Source organism: Mirounga leonina, unplaced genomic scaffold (genome assembly GCF_011800145.1).
Source record: "Mirounga leonina isolate KUSES-001 unplaced genomic scaffold, KU_Mleo_1.0 Mir_169, whole genome shotgun sequence".
NCBI lineage: Eukaryota > Metazoa > Chordata > Mammalia > Carnivora > Phocidae > Mirounga > Mirounga leonina.
Genome location: NW_023270431.1, coordinates 5,219,223 through 5,236,774, shown reverse-complemented (window position 1 = coordinate 5,236,774; position 17,552 = coordinate 5,219,223). Strand labels below are relative to the sequence as shown.

The 17,552-nt window shown below is 35.7% G+C and overlaps 1 protein-coding gene across 1 annotated transcript in view; it reads left to right on the top strand.

Annotated features, from left to right (window-relative positions):
* ROBO1 (roundabout guidance receptor 1) overlaps window positions 1–17,552 on the top strand; it is a 405,403-nt gene that overhangs the window by 274,900 nt on the left and 112,951 nt on the right. The window contains exon 4 of the mRNA XM_035015148.1: window positions 17,367–17,487. Coding sequence (XP_034871039.1) covers window positions 17,367–17,487 — 121 coding nt within the window. The remainder of the gene's footprint in view (window positions 1–17,366; window positions 17,488–17,552) is intronic.

Sequence of the window (17,552 nt, the reverse complement as noted above, 5' to 3'; positions counted from 1 at the left end):
AGATTTCTTCCTGTTCTGATTTTTCCCATGACAGACTAGACCTGATCAACTCTTCTAAAATAGTAACACTTATGTTTGACTAAGACAAGTAAGTCCTAACACAAATCCACAGGTAAAGTGTTTTACTGGATTCATTTCATATAATTTTGTCACTTGTTTTGTGTCTCAAATTCAATATTTCCTATCTTGGTAAGTATAGAAAGTAGTATTTTTTCAATATAGCCTCAGCTTAGTTATCCACTGGGCACAAGCATGGCCTTGTGTCAATTTGATTAATCATTCTGAACATGTTTTGGCTTTATCAAGTATGTTATTAAGAATGTATCCAAGTTCATCTTGAGTGATTGTGGTTGCCTCTGAATCTCATTCAAAAAATGAAAATTTGCAACAATTTAAATAGTAAGTTAAGCCTAACTTATGGCCATCTTGGGAAAGTCTTTTCTATCTGAAGTTCCTTTTTTTTTTTTTTTAAATTTTATTTTAAGTAGGCTCCACACCCAGTGTGGGACCTGAACTCACAACCCTGAGATTAAGAGTCGCATGCTCTACAACTGAGCCAGCCAGGTGCCCCCTGAAGGTCCTTTTTGAAGCTGCAGTAACAAATAGACCTTGGCCAAGTCCTTTAATTATTGACACTATTAAGATAATAATATCTTCCCCGATTATTTATTAGGATTATTATGAGAATCAGACCAGAGCAATGAAAGTGTTTTGAGGACTATCAATGATAGCCTCAATTGGAAGGTGTTATTTTAAGTGTTTCTGTCTTTATTTTCAGTTAATGTTCATTCTGCAATGGTATTTATAACTTGGAAAGGTAAGAGGCCAGTGATTTTTAACTTCAGAATGAAAATGAACCCTTTTGAATTAGATACTCAATGGACAAAACAAAACAAAACAAAAAACAAGAAAAAACTGATTAAACTGTTCTGTACCTTGTTTTGATCAGTTTTTAAGTGTACATCAAATATACGAGTCACCTTCTCTATGGCATCTACCTTGAAGGGGCTCTACAACTTATAGTCCATTTGCCCATTTTTGTCTAGGTCCCTTGAGACACCTTGTTGTAATTCCTAATAAAGTTCTCATATGTATATGTAAACTCATTCAAGTATCAGAGAGGGTGCAAGTGGGTTTGGAAGCAGAGGTACTGTAGTGGAGACAAAAGACTGCCAGATAATGTATTTTCTATTTCAACAAATAGTCTTTGGTTCAGGAAACAGGAAATAATACACTATAAAGTTTTCAGGTTTCCTCTAAGTATGGTAATGAACATCCCTATGAGTACAAGTCCTAACATACGTGAAAAATCAAAATAATCTTGAACAGTTTTGTTCTTGTACAATGTTGATGTTTTATGCTGTTTTGTGTTTCATGCTGTTTGTCAGTACTCTTTTAAATGTTTTGAGATAATTCTGGCTTTCTGATTTTTTTTCCAAACAGGTTTCCTTAAAAACAGTTTTGAATATTTTTCTAAAATCTAATCCCACCCAAATGTTGGTTTCAGCCAAAACAACGTTAGAAGACATAGGGAGTACCTAGCAGATCTGCCCAAGCCACCTTCCATATGGAAATCGGCCAATTCCTAAAATTCACTGGGCTGAAACCTGATGTGGATGTACGCTGCTGGTTAGCACCCATGATCAGAAATCAGAGTAGGCCTTCCAGAAAGTAGTGGCTCAGACATTTGAGTAATCAGCTAAAGAAAGGTTGTACCTCATAATTCAAAGTAATTATCAATACAGTACACTAACCAGAAGTATTATAATTCTATGAAATGAACACACATGGTCAGATGACAAAGCCTGTAATAAGAATTTCAGATTAGTTGGGTATACTAATAGAGAAAGCAGACTTACAAATGTTCCTCCCCCCCGGCCCCCACCTGCCTTTTTTCTCCCCTTATAATACATGCTCACTCAAGCAGCTGCATTTCTTCATTTTCCAAGACTTTGATATATTTGATCAGGCCGTTACATTTCTCCAGATAGCCAAGGACTAGTGAAATTTTACTACTGTCTGGGAGCACTTTGTTTAATTATGGGTTAAAGTAGTTTGCCAAATTAAAGGTATAATCTTTTGTGGGTTCAAGGATGATGCTCTAACCAGTTTATTTTATTTTTGGTGTTCTATTAATCACAGATGAATTGCTTCTCAAAGGATACAGTTTAAAAAAAATTTATCGTAAAGCATTGCTTATAAATCTTACCTGTGATGTGGAAAACATTTAAATGATAGCAAAATACACTTTGGTAAATTCTCTGTTTTAAAAAAAAGTTGACTTTTCTAATTGCTTGTAATTTTTGTGTTTGCTCAGGACAACCCAGACTTCATTTGTTTTCTGTTTACCATAGGCAGAATGAATTGTAATCTTAAAAGCAAAGGAGTCGATTGAAAAGTGCACTTGATTATACAAGGCATTCTTTCCATGTTTTAACATGGTCCAAGATGCAGAAATCAAAGAAATTATTTTAAGCCTTAATCCCCCTTTAAATGGGGTTGGGATTTCTTTTTCATTATTTGTAACTGGCTAAGATTGACTCTATCTATTTCTCAGTCTTGTACTATTATCACTTTTATATAAGGACACTCTCTCAAAGAAGAATCCCTAATCTTATGCTGAGGCTGATGTCTAAACTAATGCTGATTTTGCATTTCTTTTGTTCAAAGGATAGGTGCTTTAAAAGCACTAATACTCTCTTGGTAACATCTGACCACTTCAATTTTTATCTTTTAAACCCAAAGAATTTGATAATATGATAAATAGTACACTTGTAAAATAATCTGGTGTGCATTAACAAAATTACTAACAGATAGCACAGGTTTTCTCTTCTTAAATCTTACAAATCTAGGTGATCATGAATGCTTTAAAGGCTGATCGCAGTAGAAACAGGCTCCTATTTAAGTCACATTTAAGAGCATCATCTTGTATGGGAAAATTTCAAGAGCAGTTGAACTCAATATGGGTAAAACTGGTTAAAATAATGGCAATTTGTTTCCTTGAGTGGATAACGTGTAATTCGCTTAGGAATCCATCATTTCGTATTTCTTTGCCTTTGAACGTTCATGGTGTCACTCTCCTCTCACCTAGACATATTATGCCACCGTATTGCCCCATGCATCATGCTTATAAAAGATCATGTCAGAGTTCCTCATCTTTATTAGGGAAGTTTATAAATATTCTGTTTAAATTATAAACATGCCATGATAGTAAGTGCATGTTTATATGGGGAAAGAAGAACCATTCCTCTGTGTAGGGACTAATATAAAATATTTACCTAACTACACTTTACTTGCAAAGAACACATGCTGATGTCAAGTGTAAACATGCACATCCCTCCCCCACCCCCCACCCCCGGCAGCCAGATGGATTAAGGGCAATTAGGTTGGATATCCAGATCAGTCAGGTTGAATAGAGTCAGATGGAAGGAGGGCCATCAGGCTAACACCTATTTCTTTGCCACACCATTGAGTCTTGGGATCTATACATTTGCAAGATATTGCTAATCCACAGCTTGTGGTATGGGATGCAAAGAAAATATGAGTTCCTGCTTTTTGTTCCAAAGGAAGCACTCTATGTAAGCTTTATTTTGAATCTGTGGAGAATGAGCTCTGATCCACTTATTACATGATGTAGAGCAAGTTTCTGATATTCTCTGAGCTTTAGTTTTCTCATCCCCAAATAGGAAAATATATTTCCCTTTGTGAGACTGTTGTAAAAATCAAAGATGCTGAATGTGATAGTGTCGTGTAGGTAGTACATGTTGATACATCACGATTTGCATCACCTATAACAATAATAATACAGATTGCTGTATACATTCATACATTTATGAAATGTACCACAGACTCACTGATATAATTTTCATGTGCTTTTGGAGAAAACCATCAAAGGCATTTTATACTTAGGACTTAATTTTTTTCAGGGGTTAGGCTTTTGCAGGTGATTTTTTTTGGAGGGGGGCATAGGGAGCGGGGGAGAGAATCTTAAGCAGGCTCCATGCCCAGAATGGAGTCCAAAGCTGGGCTTGATCTCGCAACCCTGTGATCAGAATCTGAGCCAAAATCGAGGGTCAAGCACTTAACCAACTGAGCCATCCAGGTACCGCTACATTTTTGCAGTTGGTAAAACCTTTAAAACTTCTTTTGAATCATCAGAGAATTTAAATTTATTTATTACCTTGACATTAAGTCATTAGAATTTGAATTTGGGGGCACCTGGGTAGCTCAGTAGTTAAGTGTCCGCCTTCGGCTCAGGTCATGATCCCAGGGTCCTGGAATCGAGCCCCACAAACCGGGCTCCCTGCTTGGCGGGAAGCCTGCTTCTCCCTCTCACACTCCCCCTGCTTGTGTTCCCTCTCTCGCTGTCTCTCTCTGTCAAATAAATAAATAGAATCTTTAAGGAAAAAAAAAAGAATTTGAATTTGTCTTCTGCAAGGCAATATAAAATAGTGTACTTCTAACTTAAATTCTAAAATATCAAGCCTTTTTCTGAAGTGATGAATGAAATCAAGGAATTCTATGTATCTGCTTTTTTAGATCTTGAAAAATCTGGTATTATCTTTTCTGTAGGTGTTGTGCTACATACTAGAGATACAAGTTCTTTACCATTATAGAATTTATATTTCATGTGGAAGAGAGGCAAGAAACATGGGATCAAGTTTGTTGTTGTTTTTTAATTGACTTTATCTTTTTCCTTAATCTTTCCACTGGCTAACATCACTTCCACCAGAACCTTTCCCACCACTTAATTCTGGAACCTCCTTCTATTAGGATTTAATAATTAATATTGAATAGGATAATAGAATAGAATAATAGAATATTAATATTTAGTTAATAAAATAGCTACTCATTACGTTTGTGTGGATGCAATCTATAATTTACAAAATTCTGAATTTCAACTCAAAATTCAAATACTTACAGACTTAGGGTTAGGAGCAGTTCAGAACACTGAGGTCGCTAACACCATTGATACTTTTTGCACTACATTTTCTGTTCAGGACGCTTTTGTCTTGAACAGAGAACTGAACTATTTATAACCGAGAAAGATTATCCTAAACAAATATCTTTCCTTTTTCACAGATAACTATAGAAATAGAAGGGGTCATGATACATTTGTTTTTATTTCTTATTTGTCCATGCCTTAATCATTAGTTCTCAGGAAATAGTGAGAAATGTGTATGGGTAACTCTGAAGCTTAATGTAAACCAATGAGAAGATTTCCTTTAAGCCCTAGCTCCCACCTTTTTTTCTCATGAATTTAATGTCTTTCTCACATGTGCAAATTACTCAACTTGCTTTCTTAGGTAGTACTTAGATGTATTTTCATTTGTTTTAACATGAGCAGTGTTGGGGGAGAAGAGGATTATTATTTTTATCTTATCATATGTCCCTTATGGGAGGAGGCACGCATTTGCCAAATAACGGAGCTAGGTTCTGACATAGTCTTGTGATCAATAAAAGAGAGTGAAGCAACTGGCCATATGGATATTGAGTCTCTGACCCTGGTCTGATGAGCCCTGACTTCTGATTAATCAATTAAGCTTGATTAAGTCTCCTCTTGCTCCCCTTTGACTCTGGGATTAAAATACCACAGAATGGGAGTGGGTGTTTACTTCAATGTGTAGCTACTTTAGGGATGTTCATATTTGCAGAGAATCCCAATAAATAGGATTAAAGGATTTTATTGCTTTTTACTTTTTTCAAATTATAAATGTTTCTATAAAGTAATTTTCCTTACTTAATTTCCATAAAGTCATTGTGAATTTCTGAATCCAAGAATCCCTTGCATGCTCAACCTTGATTTGACTTTTTCTGCCATGGTTATGTATCTTATTCAGAATATAAATGCATTTAAATTTCAAGAGTAACAAATTATACACAGTCTCTGGAAAAGGCATTATCTTAGCAAGGCATTTGGGGGTGAGGGAAATTCTCACACTGGACCAAAACTATAGAGAAGACCTAAGCATAAGAACTGATGGAGAGAAAAAGGGATTTACTGTTTGAAAAGTACTTTCAGCTGGGGCACTTGTAACTTGAAAGAGCCAAGTGTTTGAATATGAGCTTTTCTTCCCTCAAATACTATGAGCATCTGTCATCTTTATTTCTAGAGTATAGTCATAATTCCTCCATAGATTTTTATTTCAGGCTGTCCTAACAGTGACTGTATGTAAATTCAGAATTATAGCCAGATGGTTGGACGAGGTGATAGAAAGCAAACCTGGTTTTTTAGAAAAGTGAAAATTGCCCATAAGACTTTGTTTTTACCTTTAAAACAGCAGGACATTGTTTCATGAGACCTGTGAAGGAACTAATACATTAACTTTAATAGCTATGAGTTAAATTAATTTTTCATATGCATGCAGAACTCTACCACGTAACACCTATAATTTTCATAGAGGTAAAAATCAATCAACTTTCTTACTTTTAGGAGATAGCTAGCAAAGGCTATTTTCTTCCAAAACCACTCTTTATATTACCTCCTCTTTATGAGGATTTACTTTTGGGCTCTGATCTTAATGATTGGGGAACCAGAAACCTGGGGAATCAGCTAAAAGCCTTCCCTGTTTATCTGCTCTCCATTTCACCAACACCAAGCAGTTGCCTGCCCCTGGTTTGAAATACAGTAAATTAAAGGGGGCTTTCTCGGTTGATTGCTTTAGGCTACATAATAACTATGACTGGCTCAAGAAAGTGGGTGTCTAAGAGAAAATGCCAAACCCAAGTCTTCATATTGACTTTGAGCCACACTCCAGGGAAAGAGGCGGGTTTTAAGGAGACTGTGTTTCTTTTCTACTATTCCTTGTTAAAATGAGGATTCACGGGAAGGTCCTCTGGTGATAGAGACTCAGTAGACAGAAAGGTAATAATTTATACCTTCACAAAGAAAATTCTCCTCTCCCTGTGACTTAACTGTGTCTCTCTCTGTAGGGTGGTTCCCCCTTGCTGGCAATTAGCAGTACAGTGCTTCCTGACGTGGTCCGTGATCAAATTATCAGAGGTGTGACTCCGCAGCAGCCAATGGCCAACTCCCAGTTTATAAACTGCTATGAGGGAGAAATGAAAAGTTTAGTCGGGGAAGTGGAAATACCAGAAAAGTGCAGCTGCCATAGTCCTAGGCAGCAATTCTCCCAGGCCTGTGTTCTCAGCGGGCCAGCTCCCCAAGCAGTGGAGAGCCACGTGCCCCCACTGGGATAATTGCTTTTTCTGCATGAGTCTCTTGTTGCTTCCCTCTGATGACCGAGTGTGTTTAGACTCCTGGCTGAAACCGTGTTGGTTTTTAAATGGTATTGTAAAGTGTACCGGCAAACAAATGAAATTGGATCATGTTCTCTTCTATGCATGCAGCCTAAGCAAATATGGGACACCAGTGGAGAGATCCTAATTGCCTATTTTTCCTCTCTGTTCTACTGCTAAGAGAACAGTTGAAAGACCTACAAGTTATGTTTTTCTCCTTGTAACACCGCCCTTTTTAATGTCCGCAAGAAAAATGCAAAATGGTCATTTGCTTGCTTTCGATTTATCATTTCCATAATTTTTTATAATGAATATGTACTTACCCAGGCACCTTTATGTTATATAATACGTTTTGTGCAAATCCCGGGGACATTATTTACACTTTAAGTAGACTGCAGAACAGGAAATGGGCTTTGCGTAAGAATGGATGATGAGTCAGTGGATGAGTGATATCCAGGGGAAAACTTTTTACAGTGCTATTAAAATCTGAATTAATTTTCTAAATAATCTACAGTAAAAAAACATTGTGAATACTCCTCTATAATCTGTTTTTCTCAGTTGAACCCATCTCTGGGGTCCCGCTGCCCTCATTGTGTCACGAGTCCGTGTGGAACTGGTGATGAGTACAAGGCAGCTTTACCTAACAACCTTTGGATGAGCAGCGTGAAACCAGGTCACATCTAATCAAGAGACTTGAGTGGGAAATACTTAAAACAATGCATTTTTTTCTTCCTTTTCCCTCCCTCCCTCTCTCTCTCTCTAAGGTCTCTGTGAACGGAAATGATAAAGGAATAGGGAGAGGTGAACATTTTTCGGAAGTGAATTGAGAGATAATAGCCTTTATGAAAAGTAGAAAGAGTAAATAAACTTTGTTAGCCAGGAAGAACTGTGATCTGGCCGATCCTGGTGTATTGTTTATATGTTTACTTAAAATAAAACATATGCTTGAGACTTAAATATGAAATCGTGTTGTCATGGATACCTGATATTTTAAAAAGCATTATTTTTGTGTGACAAGAGTAGTACAAATAAGCAGAATAAATAAAAATTTTCTTGAAATTTGTTTATCTACTAAGAAAAGTGCTTACAGTGACTAGAGCAATAGATACAAATTGTTTTAGGTCAGTGATTTTTGATAGTGGAAATTTATCAAAAATTTAAACTTGTATCTGATTGCTAACTACATTAAAATTTAGGTTCCAAAGAGTGAAACAAGAACACAATCATTAATATGTATATTCAGAAATATAAAGTACCTGTATATGATATTAAAGCAGAATTAGTAAAAACATGAAATGATTTAATTCTAGACATGACTTTTTTATTAACTATTCTTTTTGAACTAAAGGTGTAAGAAATATTGCCAAATAAGAAATACAATAATTTCTTTCATATTGTGTAGGATCTGAATTATAGGAATTATCCTTTGCTTCGTTGTAATTTTTTTTAGATTGCTACGAGACATGTATTTTATCCAATCCTTTGTCTATCATTTGTACACTTAATTCCACTACCACCAGTCTTTTTGCTTAATTTCAAATGCAGTAAAGCATGGTTGTTTTTGAAAGATGCTGTTGTAGTGTTTGTTGTAGAAAACGTGGACGCTTTAATCTGAATTGTTTGCATTAAAGCAACAAAAAAAGTGGTACCACTTTTGCAGCCAGATGCGAAAGTAGTGGGTATTATTTTAATTCCGATCTCTCTGCTCCCTGCTCAAGCAAGATATCTTTTTGGTTTATTTTTGTTGTCGTTGTTGTTGAATTAATGCTAAATTTGAAAAAAACTAAAAGCTGTTGTCCTGACTCTTTTCTACATGTCTCTGTTGAAAAGAGTCCGTAGGGACCATCCAAAACTGCCCTGCAGTTTCTTTCACCAAGGAGAATGTCTGGGGGCCATGGCTGACCATCTGGGGTACCTGCATCTCATTGTCATTGAGAAGTCTTAAGCCCACGCAAAGTACTTCTCCTCAAGTTCACAACAGCTTGATATCCGTGCTGTAGGTCAAAGATCCAGGCAGAATTGACAACATTGCTGGGAACAGATATTCTACCCAAAGAGAGTTAGTAGGAAATTGTTTAAGGATGATATATACTAAACTAGACTGTAATTCAAAGCCTCTCCTCTTATTTACTTTGCAAAAATAGTGTGAGAACAGTGGTTAAAGAATCAAGTTTTTCAGAAAAAAATAATTTCTAAATTCAGGTGCTTTAAAAATTTCACTCTTCATGTTAACCCTGCTTATCAAACCTTCACTACTGTAAATGAATATTTCTGAGCCTTTAAATCTTTTTGAAAATTGTAAAAATTCAGTACTGCATAATTTCTCACTGGTTTGATGACACCTATGTGTGTCTGATAGGTATTATTTAAACATATTTCTCCTTTAGCGTTCTAAGTCATTATTCTTTTAATCTGTTATGATGTAGTTTAAAAATAGTATTTCTAGTAAGGAACACAGATTTTAAATGCAAAATCTATTAAAGGAAATGAGATAAATTATATGACAGTTTGGTGGTTAGCAATTTGAAATCATCTTTGAAGCCCTTAATATAATTAGTGGTTTCATTTTTGGTCTGCTGAATTCAAGTCACATTAAGTTAATGTAATTAAAAGCAGAAAAGATTTTGTGTAGCCAAACTAGTTAATTAGCCCCAGTTGGGTTAGTATGTTAACCTAGAGGTGTATGGCTAACGTGAGGGTGACGCCTGAAAAAAAAATTCCTGTGTAACAGATACTGCAAATCATCTGACTTGCTTTAGGGTAGAAAATTAAGACATACCAAGGAGTTCATTTTAAGTTCATCTTTATTTCTGATTTTAAGTACTGATTGCAGGGTAGGCTATATACTTCATTGAATAATCAGACAAAAACTTAATTTACTTTTTTAAAGAAAACATGCTTCTATGTGTACAAAGGTAATCAGTTTTTCTTCTTGTATTCTGGAAATAAGAATAAATAATAAATAAGATTGAAGTTCTAATTCTGATTTTTTCATGCTTACTGGAAATATAAAATGATTCTCTTTTTGGTTAAAAAGCTACATTTTATGCCTGATTTTTCTATATAATCTTGGCATTTAGTAGACAGTCTAGTAAAGAGGAAAACAGTCTAGAAAGGGATTTTCAACAGCTTCAGAGAAATCTTTAAGTACTAGGAGAGAAGACAGGAAAATGACCATATATTAATTTTTAAAGGGAAAAATGCTAGTTTATAAGAATCCTGTATATCAAATACATTGATGTGTTCTATACCTTAATGTCTCTGAAACACTTTTTTAAAAAAAATTCAGAGGCTGATATTTAAAACTTTAAAATTCTTTACGACTTTCTTCTTTTTTTCCTCTTCTGTCTCCTTCCCAAAAAAGAGCAAGTCCCCTGGGAGAACCTTTGTTTTGTTTTGTTTTTATTACGTATGTAGATAGCTGAGGCCCCCCTTTAAGCACTGTCTAGAGCTTATGGAAATGTGGGTTTCTAATGTGGTTACCACCGTGGTCTGGTAAGGTATATGGTAATGAGGAAGTAGGACCTCTGCCTTAGATTTTTGACATAGGCTAGATGCCAGCATATTGTCTGAAAGCTTAAGGCGGTCTGCTTCTCCACCACCCGGATTATGTTAATTGAAGGAGTGTTGCTGCAGTGTTTAACATTGTGTCTGTTCATTATACAAACTCGTTTTTGATAGGTTTACAATTTGGCTGTCAGATCCAGTTGCAGGAAGGGACCTGCCAAGACATATTTCTTAGCTTGTTTTAAATACGGCTATTTTCACATTTATAGTGTTTTGTATGTGTTAGACACATTTTTCCTTTCTCTGTAGAGAGGAAATGTCAATTTTTGGTTTACAAAGGGCCACTAAGATTTAGAATGTATAAAGTCACCCTTTACAATCAATATTGTTACATAACTCAACATAAAATGATGATGATTAATAATAGGTCCTGCTTGAGAGCCGGTGTGTTATATTTGATCAGGGCTGTAGTACCGTGTTTTCCCTGTTCTTTTGTTTATTAAAAAAAAAAACAACAAAACAGGCCCCTATGTAGTCTACAGTTGTGACCATAGAGAATAAAATGATGGCTTTTGCTTAGCTCTGTTTCCATTCAGCCATTGACATATTGCCAGAATCAACTTGAATTTATTGAAGACTACCATTTTCATCCATTTTTTTTTTATTTCTCTATTTGCTGCACTTTGTTGTTTCTTCCTTCACCTTTATCAATTTCAGTCTCTGAAGTGTTTAAGGAGGTAAGTTTCTTCCAGGTTTGGTGAGGCTTGTTTAGTTTTCCATTTAAGTTGTCATGTCTGCTTGGAGACCCCTAACCATTATTGCCAGCGAATACAGAATGGAATGTAGTATTTTATAGTGAAATTGTCTTACTAACAGGGTAGAAGGTGTATGTGTGTATGTGTGTGTGGGGGGGGGGGATTTATACTAATCTCAGAAGTTGCAGCACTGATTTCCCAAATAGAATAAACACATTATTTTTTTTTTTAAAGATTTTATTTATTTGACAGAGAGAGACACAGCGAGAGAGGGAACACAAGCGGGGGGAGTGGGAGAGGGAGAAGCAGGCTTCCCGCGGAGCAGGGAGCCCGACGCGGGGCTCGATCCCAGGACCCTGGGATCATGACCTGAGCCGAAGGCAGACACTTAACGACTGAAACACCCAGGCACCCCAAACACATTATTTTTTCTGATTTTGACTCCTCCTTCCTGTTGTCCTTTTAATCCAGCTTTTATCCTTAGGCCCGAGGCAGGCCTTCAGAACAAAATTTCTCAACTTCAGCACTATTGACGTTTTGGGTGTGATAATTCCTTATTTGTGGAGGACTCCTCTGTGCATTGTAGGCTGTTTCAAAGCCTCCCTGGCCTCTACCCCCCAGGGGTTAGTAACACCCCTGCCCCCCTCTCAGTGGTCACAGCCACAAATATCTTAAGGCATTGCCACGTATTTCCTGGGAGAGGGCAGGTGATTGCCCTCATAAAGAATCACTGTTTTGGAGGAAATAAGAATATATTTGGCCTGAGAATTACTTGTTTCTAAGGCTTTGCTATGTTGATGCAAATAAACATTTTTTCTGATAAAAGCAGTGGAAGATGTGTTACTAATTAATTTTAATAAAAAGCTTCTGGATGTAGCTTTACAAAGGAAGATTGGCTTTGATTAGGCAAATGTCTCTTTAATCTTTAAATCCATAAGCATAATATATAATTATGATAATGTGCAGGCATTTTTCTAAGTACTTTATATGATTTATCTCATATAACTCTCAATATCTTTGGAGTTGTATGTTAAGAGAATCCCCATTTTAGAGATGAAAAACAGAGGTACAGAGGAGTGAACGCCTTGTCTGTCATCACATGTATATACTAAGAGGCGGTGATTCCAGGGCCCATGCTCACTTTGCTTTCCTGTGTGAATGTATGTACTTCTGATCAATTTGAAAGATTATCTGAGATTTAGAAACCTTCTCTCTCTCTCTTTTTAAAGTTTTTGTATATATTTTCATTTTGAGTTTTGTTCCAACCCGATAATGTTGGTAAAGACCACCCTGAGGGGGGAGGAAGGTACAATTTAGTTGACTTCATGTAGCCATTGATGATTAATATCTCTGCTGTTATTCAAGAAAAAAAAAAGCATTTTTCAAAAAATGCCTTATTATTTTTAGGCCTCAATTCGTTATTTCAGGTTTTTTTCATTGATACAGAAATTATATATAAATGAACAGGTGTGATAAATGTATGCTTTTAGTCATATTATGATTCTAATGAAAAAAGCTTCTTGAGATACTGGATTCATTTAAAAACACTTCTCATAGAAATAAATGTCATAGTAGTCCATACAACTAGTATTTACTTACAAAGGACAGAGAAAATATTTTGTAAAATGTCTGGTGGGTTATTTTTAATTTGAAGAGTAAACATGGTCTGTAAATTAAAATCTGTAAAGCAGTCTGTAAATTAAAATCTTATAAAAGAGGAAGGACTTCTCTATTTATATTTGGTAGCGAAACATAGCTATGTGTCACCAAAGCGTAAGTCTCCTGGCAGATGGATTTAGAAAAGTTTTTTCAAGATTGAGCCAAGAATGAATACAGTTGACTCTTGAGCATCATAGAGGTTACGGGTGTCCACCCCTTGCACAGTCGAAAATCTGTGTATAACTTTTGATTCTCCCCAAACTTAACTAATAGCCTGCTGTTGACTGGATGCCTTATCCATAACATAAACATAATATTTTGTATATTACATGTATTCTATACCGTATCTTTATGATAAGTAAGCTAGAGAAAAGAAAATGTTATTAAGAAAACCATAGGGAAAATACATTACAGTACTGTACTATATTTATTGAAAAAAATCTGCATGTAAGTGAACCTGCCCAGTTCGTACCCATGTTGCTCAAGGTCAAGGGTATAGCTAGACCTATAGGAATAGGGTGTGAACAACACATTCTTCAGTACTTGATGGCTTTCTTTGAATTTGTAGTTCACCTTAGTTATTGCTCCCTCCCATTCAGCACAACATTGGAATTTCCCTCTGTCTGAGAATCCCCTGGCAGCCCCCTCATAACTCATGTTAACGAAATTTCCCTTCTTCTCAATGTATAGAGATCCTTTCAAAATATAACACTGTTGGGCTGCAATATATAATGTTAATTGGTGGCCCACATGTGCATCAGCAAGTTGATTTAAAACTCTACATTCCCAAGTATTTAAGATTTGTAAAAGTAAATTAGTACTATGTTATCCTGAAGCTGTAAAAATGTCTGTACTGTTGAAAATTATTTATACTTTATCATTCTTTGACTCTCCTTTTTCTCCACATTTGAATGTATTTTAAAATTATTCATAAAGCCTTATATTTTATTGTGGACATGACTCATTGACTTTTAAAGCAAAAAGAATACTTAGAGTATTTGTTGACTTCCTCTTACTTTGCTATAACTTTTACTTATTAATGTACAGTCCCTTCAGAAATGAAGTGACCACCTAAACATGCAAAAACATTTAAAGTTAGATTGTGAGGCATAGGAGGAGCTCAATGTCCTATCCAAAATTAAAGAACCAATAACAGAACATCATCCAGGACCACATCTCAGATCATTTAACTTTCCTATCAGGAATAGAGTTTGTCACCTTCATTTTTGCCAGAATGATTTTGTTTCCTCAAGATTTTAGGAATGTTTATGGGAAGTGTTTCAAAGTAAGTATATGACAAAAGGTGACAGCGGATCTTAATAGTATGGATCTTGATATGATTCTCAAATTTTCTGAACCTCAAGAAGTCAAGCTTATGAAGCTCAACTTCATTAAATCACAATTATAACAGTGCTGTCGGCTATTTCCTGTCATTTGCACATCTCGCACAGCCGAAGACATATATCTTGGCTAAAATCTGTTCCAACTTGCTAAGTGACATTGGGCAAGTCACTTTCCTTCCACATTTTTTTTTTACTCTTTGCTAGATATTGTGACAGGTCTTAGGACTAAAAGACAAATGAGATATGCTTCCCTGCCTCAGAGTTCACAGTCAGGGAGGAAATCTGGCATTGAAACGCAGAATTACAACATACTGTGATGATGGGCATAGTGGAGCTTTATGGGAGAGGAGATTATGCTTTGCTGAGCTGCTGGTTCCTTAAGTGAAAAATGAAGTTACTAGAACACTTTCCCTAACAGCTTCACAGCAGTGTTATGATAAAGACCAAAATGTAAATGATATATTCACATAAGAGCCACTTAACGAAACATAAAATAGCACTATGAACCAATAGCCTGAAGGTTGGATGGACTTGAAATAAGACTCCCACTTTGAGACTTTCTAATGGGATAATTGCACATGTGAGAAAAGATGCTGATTTGGAAGAGGGAAAAATGAAATATCTTCAATGTCTATCAATAGGGCAATATTTTGGTAAAATCTGATAAATCTATACAATGAATACTATGTATAATGGAATACTATTTAGTCATTGAAATGGTTGGGGAGGATCTGTCTACAAGGTCTTCAACATTTATTAATTTTTAAAAAATATTTTATGTATTTATTTGACAAAGAGAGACATAGCGAGAGCGGGAACACAAGCAGGGGGAGTGGGAGAGGGAGAAGCAGGCTACCCGCCGAGGCAGGGAGCCCGATGTGGGGCTCAATCCCAGGACCCTGGGATCATGACCTGAGCTGAAGGCAGACGCTTAATGACTGAGCCACCCAGGCACCCCAGTCTTCAATTTTTAATATGTAAAAATATTCTCAACATATTATTGAGTTGGAAATGCATACAGAAGAGCACATACCACATTATTCTACATTAGTAAAAGTGTGTGTGAATAGATGTAGAGGTGGAGGTGGATCTATATCATGTCTATATATATATTGTGTGTGTGTGCATGAGAGAGAGAGAGAGACAAAAGAAGACTGCACACAAAGTATTGACAGTCATTAACTTCTGGAAGATTTATTTGTTTTTGTGTGACATTTATTTCTTTGTGTTATTCTGTGTGAAATTTAGGTAAGTATATATGAAAATTATATATGTGTATAAAATTACATATATACAAATACATATATAAAATTATATATATATATGTAGTATGATAGCAGTTACCAGATATGAGATATATATATATATCATACATATATGTAACTGCTATAAACCTTTATAGAAATGCTTCATTGGATAACAGACTAGATTTTGTGTATAAAAGCAGTTTGTATTCAACAAAAGTCATTTGAGTGACTACTATGTGGAGGCGTTATTCTAGGTATGAGGGATAGAGTCATGAGCAATACAAAATCCCTGTGTGGTTTTTGTAATGGTACCTAGAGGATCATGATTATTGTTTTGATAAAATGACTGAAAAAAATATTAACTTGTAAAAGCCACAGAAATTAAAACTGCAATGTTAATATTTGGTTTGTCCTAACACGTAAAGACTTGGACTCAGTGTCTAGTTTGGGTGTCTGGATTGAAACTAAGCAATTTCGGCACTCCAAGACAGTATGACCCACCTTCATAAAGTAGTGGTTTCAGTAAACTCCAAGTTTATGATGGAAAAACAATTCCATTTGAATGGTTCTTTCCTGCCTTTGCTTTGCTTTTTCTCCTTCCTTCCTTCCTTCCCTCCTTCCTTCCCTCCTTCCTTCCCCCTTCTTTCCCCCCTTTCTTCCTCCCTCCCTCTCTCTCTCTCTCTCATCAGTACACTATACAGAATAACTGTGAGGTTGAGTTCAAAACCTACATGAAAAAACATTCTAGAAGGTAACCCTGACAAAACCTTTCCAAGGTTCAGGCATTATAGATATTCCTGGGTAATTGAACACAACTCTCCACCAAAAGCCTATTAAATTAAGTAAAGATAGTTCAATTTCCGCATCCTGATCTTAATTCATGGTTAACTTCAGCCTCTTTATTGTACTGGAAGTCAGCTTACATTTGTAATTAATTCTTCTTCAAATAATTAAATGTTCAAGAGTGTGTCCAAATGACTTTTGAGATGATTTATTGGGATCTGTTCAGTCTCTGCCTCCCAAATCCCCGAGAAACTACTTGGGCAGCAGCAACACCTATGTTTTTTTAGATCACGTCAGTTTGTGCACGGTTTGGGGTCTTTAACGATATATTCCTTTAAAGCAACTCTGACAAATTAAGTAACTAGAGACATTTTTATTTCCACATCTTCTAGTACCAGAATATGCTTCCTTGAAATCACTTATAGCTAATCTGAATTTATATATTAATTATGCTCATATGGTATTAAGAATTTCCTTTTTTTTCCTGCTTGCTAACTGAATTATTCATGCACTTGTTTGGTTTTCATTTAACTAAATAATATGAAAGAACTTGGCCAGTTTAGAAATACAGATTTCTAGTTGTACAGAATGCAATACCTGTATAAGAAGATGTAGGTAAGTAAAAGTGTTTGGCTTCTTTTATATTTGGTATATTTGGCATAAATTCTGTCTAAATTTACTACCTATAAATGTAGCAAATACTGCACATTAGCTTTTTGATATAATTATGCTTTGTTCTTTGTTTGGAAAGTAGACTTCACTTATGAAGATTTCTGTCATGTCAACATGGCTAGAATAATTTTAATAGTATTCCTGTAAAACTTTTTTTTAAGATACGAGGCGGAAAGCTCATGATTACTTACACCCGCAAAAGTGATGCTGGCAAATATGTTTGTGTTGGTACCAACATGGTTGGGGAACGTGAGAGTGAAGTAGCAGAGCTAACTGTTTTGGGTAAGTGAAATTTCATCTAATCCGCTCACTGTAAAGTAGATCTCTTATCACTTTTCAGTTTCTTT